This window comes from Condylura cristata, unplaced genomic scaffold, assembly GCF_000260355.1.
Source record: "Condylura cristata isolate star-nosed mole 26May11 unplaced genomic scaffold, ConCri1.0 scaffold00004, whole genome shotgun sequence".
In the NCBI taxonomy this organism is placed as follows: Eukaryota; Metazoa; Chordata; class Mammalia; order Eulipotyphla; family Talpidae; genus Condylura; species Condylura cristata.
The window spans coordinates 28570409-28575197 of record NW_004567105.1 but is presented as its reverse complement, the minus strand read 5'-3'; the positions used below and the strand labels follow the sequence as shown (position 1 = coordinate 28575197).

Sequence of the window (4789 nt, the reverse complement as noted above, 5' to 3'; positions counted from 1 at the left end):
CATAATTAAAATGTCACAAGGCATTCCCTTTACTTACCTTAATTTGTGAATTAAATGTTTTAAGGCTATATGATGCACATAGCCTCTTACTGATCTATGAAAAAGTTACTTGAGAAAATTATTTAGATAACAAAGTTTCTTGTTTTTTTTTTTATATTACTATTATGCCAGAGACTTAAAATTGGACTAAAACTAAGGAGTTCTAACTTCTGTTTTTGTCATGCCATTGACTTAACAGAAAGAAAAAAAATACATTTCAATAAAGCAATCTACAGATGATTCCTTTTCATTACATAAAGTGAGAGTTTAAATTCCAACTCTCACAATGTATGAGGAATTTAAGAGGTGTAGAAACAATCTCTTATTTCCCTCTGACAAAATCAAGTACAGAAAGGTTCTCAGGATAATTTGAACAAAACAAATTGTATGGGACTCAGTCACTATGAAGAACAGCTGTTTACTATGAAGTCCTTTTAATTACTTGCAACTCAATGTGGTCTTGAATTGACATCAATTATACTAAAAGTGCAAAAATCTAGGCACTAGTCCAGACATAATCTACACTTTTGAAGTATTTTGAGTGTTTCATGTACACATAAAGGTCTGATAAGCATTGTTTTTACTTCAAATTTGGAGAAGCATGAGGGAAAAGGAATTAAATGCAAAGATAGTATTCATATTTGTAGATTTTATATAAGTAGACATGTCACAATATAGTATATACTACAATAAAATATACAATTTGTCAGACACTTTGTGAAGACTTTTATATCCAGTCATGTTTAAATTGTACAAACCTATGTGATGAGAGCTGTGCTTGACATTTACAGTGAAAAAACATCTATTGAAGTTAAGTAGGTAGCGCAAGATAACACAACAGTTACACATGAGAAGTAATCTGATTCAAGAACTTGTGTACTTAACAATTATATTTTATGACAGCATCTGGTTATCTGTAGATTCCAACTTATATAAAAACAGGTTGCCAAATTTTAAATAGAGAAAATATAAGATATACAAAAGCTGCAATGGAGAAATCTGCTCCAGATTAAAATAAAATCATATCATGCATTAAATGTTAACTAGCCTCAGCTTTCATAATCCTCAAATCTGCCATTTTGTAGTTCTTAAGATGGCAAAACACATGATCAGAAATTTTCAGTGGGTACAAGTATAAGCTAACTACTCTTAAGCTAAATAAATTGAACTGATACTTAACATCTACTCAAAGAGTAAGTTATAACAATAGAATCTAAAACTAGAGAGTTCTGATATGTATTAGAAGTCTTATGCATGACCTTATTGTAATAATATGTGTTTGCTTATTTCTGGAAACAATGTCACACCATGAGATACAGATACCTATTTTTAACTTTTTTCTTTGGTTACAGTTAATTTTTGATAAATTAAAGAAGAGTTGTTCTATTCACAGTGGTGATTGTTAGGAACTAAAGTCTGGCAAAAACTGAAGAAAATACTTAAGTGATTTTTGTTATAATACATTCAAGTCCATAACTAATATGATTAAAATAGCTAACATTTTCCCAATGCCAGTCAACATGTAAGGCACAGGTGTTTTAAGACAGTTTTTTAAAAAAATATAATTTAATCTTAGCCATGAAACAGGGATTAGCTTCATTCATATGAGGAAATGCAGAACTGGTTAAGCACTGGATTTAGAATTTAAGCCGAGGTAGACTGTTTTAGTAGTCACAATTCATGCTACACAATTTCATGCAAAGCTTCTTTTATTTACTAGTATATTTAAATTATTCAGGTTTCCTCCCTCTTCAATGGAGAATATATATATATATATACTCTTTTTTAAATTATTTTTTAGAGATTTAATGATCCGTTTTAGTCACAGTGACTTAATGGTTTTATAAATGAGACAAACGTCTCAAGTTTATGAGGTCAATGGATATGAATTGTGCCTTTGGTGCTTAGTTTTTCATTCAATGAAAGATACGCTATACCGTAATTAGTTTCCTTGCACCATCTAGTGGATTTAAATAACAACTGCGGCGGTACCAAAAACGATTATAACGCAATTATATGATAAGTCAAATTTCCTAATGTATTAGAACGGAGAACTGTTCTCACACTGCATTTTGGATCATACCACAAATATGCACGTAATTAACTTTTCCCGTCCACGAGGAAGTAGGCTAAGCCAGGTGTTCAACTCATCATCGAATCTTTAAATTTACAAACAAACAAACCCATAAAATAGCATCCTTGAGCTCTTTCAGTCGGAGTTAATAAAAGTCAGATTCTTGGTGTAATTCCCGCACCTGCTGCCCCAAACGTCCAGGCTGCGCCGCGAGTCTGCGCGACCAGTGCGCATGCGTACTGGGGAGCGGAAGCGGGGAGGCGGGGCGACGTCCGGACCTGCGAGCGGAAGAGGCCCCGGCTGCTGGGTGAGGCGCGGAGACAGTTCGGCGGTGAGTCCGGGGTCTGCCCGAGCGCCAAGCCCAGATCCCGGAGACACCAAAGGAAACGAACGACTTGCGGTTCCGGAGCCGTCGCCGCTGGCAGCCGTCGCCGCCGCCTCTGCCGCCGCGGACGCCCCCGCCCCCGCCGCCTGAGGACGCGGCCCTGAGAGGCCTCTAGGCCTACGCGCGGCCCGCCGAGCCCGACGTGTTGCCGCCGGTTCTGCTGTGAGTAATACGAGCGTCCTCTCCACAGTCATTTACAAATTAAAATGGAGGAAATTTCGTTGGCCAACCTGGATACTAACAAGCTGGAGGCCATCGCTCAGGAGATATACGTAGATCTGATAGAGGATTCTTGTTTGGGCTTCTGCTTTGAGGTGCACCGGGCAGTCAAGTGTGGCTACTTCTACCTGGAGTTTGCGGAGACTGGTAACGTGAAGGATTTTGGCCTTCAGCCAGTGGAAGATAAAGGAGCTTGCCGCCTCCCGCTTTGCTCCCTTCCTGGAGAGTCTGGGAATGGGCCTGATCAGCAGCTGCAACGCTCCCCTCCGGAATTCCAGTAGCTGCCATCTGAGAGTCTTGAAAGCGACCAGGACAATAACATAGACCGGTCCTGTGGTTTGGAGACGTTAGGTAGTGAAGTAGAAGGAAAAAAATAAATTTCAGACAAAAGTCCCAATTCCCATTGAAGATCCTAGCCTTAGAAAACCCAAAGTGGAGAATTTAGGAATTCGGATTATTTTCTAGGTGTATTACCTGGGGGTCAACTCTGAAACCCAGGGCAGGAGAGGAGCTCTACATCCTGTACCCACCATGCAGTGCGGGTTGATCTTTAAACACCAGGATGTGTACAAGATCCCTGTACTGACCCCAGTGCACAGGAGAGTAGCTATGTGCTCAGCATATAAAATTCTTTGGTCCCTCAGCCTTTCTGTCTGCCTGATGTCAAGGGCTTCCTGGATAACGGACAGTTTGGACATAACTGGTCAGGTCTTAATCATTGGGCCTCAGTGGGACTGCCTTTGATTTCCCCGTCGCTAATGTGGTCTTCTTCAAGACAAATGAAGACAAGGTATGAGACCTGGATATTAACAGTTCCAACTTAGGAAAACCAAGAAAGAATTCCTACCTGAATCTGGTAGGGGAAGCTGTGTGGTCTTGGCTCCAACGAGAAGAAAAGGACAAAGCCACCAGTTTCACAAAGGTCCAGCATATAGCAATGACTTCAGCAGACTCGGGGACAAGGGCTAGCCTTTTGCTGAACAGAGCCCTCTTTTGTGCATCCCACTCATTGGCATAGACTTGACAGTTGGACGACTTGGTTATCCTAACAGGTTGATTTAGTTATCCCTTGGGGAGGTAGCAAGGGCCTCTGCAACTATGCACCATCCCTTACCATCCCTAAATGCAAGATTCTTATCTGGATATATTGTTCTGCACAACAGTTGGGTGGGGCAGTCGTTTGCCTACGCGCTGAGTTACAAGTTGTCTAGCATGGTCAGAATGCAGGTGACTGCCTCCCACCCCAGGGCAGGAATAACTGTAGCCGAGCATCATGGCTGTTGCAGTAGGCTGTGGTTTGAAAGCTGAGCCTAGAGGGAATCTGTCCCAGCTGCCCTCAATAATGTGAATGGGTTAGTTCTAGGAGCCAAGGAAGAGGAAAGACTGGCTCTGCTCTCATCTGACTGTGCAGTATCCTGTTGAATGCCTCTGTTCTTTGGGTTGGACTGTCACAGAACTCTGCTGTGGTGAACGTCCAAACAGTCACCTTTCTCTGCCTCTCACAAGGGGCAGCCCTTTCTACTTGGCCCCTTTTAAATCTTTGTAACAACAAGAGCTGCCCTTTTGTTGTTGGAAGTCAGGGAAGGGCCTCCAGAAATCCCCTGGCTTTCGGAAGTGAGATGGGGGTGGATGGGAAGTGTGAGCCACATACCGAAACTACCCTCTACTATACTCCCTGATTGAGGGCTCTGGAAGTGTAGAAGGGTGGGAGTCCCAAGGTGAGCGGGAATGGTGCTGCTTTATTTGAAATGTTTTCTTACCTCATTCTATGCCCCATAAGGGGTCCGGCCTTATCTGTCTGGCTGGGCCCCATGTTCCTCCTGTCCCAGGCTCCACTTCCTGTCTGGTGCAGCTCATGACCCCAGGTGCTGCCTGATGCCCTTTTTTCAAATTGACCAATTTCAGTTCATCTCTCCTGGTGATGTTCCTGCTTCAGAAGCCTGCTAGTTTCCTTTTTCTTGAATTAAGTTTTCTTCACTTCCTCTTGCTTTTGTGGGCGACTCAGAAAAGAATCTTTCCTATGGCTCCCTCTATTGGGACTAGAATGGTGTGAGAATGTAACTTTTTTTGTA

General features: G+C 42.0%; 1 protein-coding gene across 1 annotated transcript; it reads left to right on the top strand.

The window, feature by feature from the left end:
- The first annotated feature begins 2403 nt into the window (after window positions 1-2403).
- On the top strand, window positions 2404-3098 carry ATXN7L3B (ataxin 7-like 3B). The gene has a single exon (XM_012720587.1). It carries the CDS (start codon window positions 2705-2707, stop codon window positions 2996-2998), a length of 294 nt encoding a protein of 97 aa, XP_012576041.1. The 5' UTR covers window positions 2404-2704; the 3' UTR covers window positions 2999-3098.
- Window positions 3099-4789: the final 1691 nt, after the last annotated feature.

What these genes read in the sequence shown, in the direction of transcription:
- ATXN7L3B (XM_012720587.1), top strand. Translation starts at nt 2,705, where the DNA reads ATGGAGGAAATTTCGTTGGCCAACCTGGATACTAACAAGCTGGAGGCC.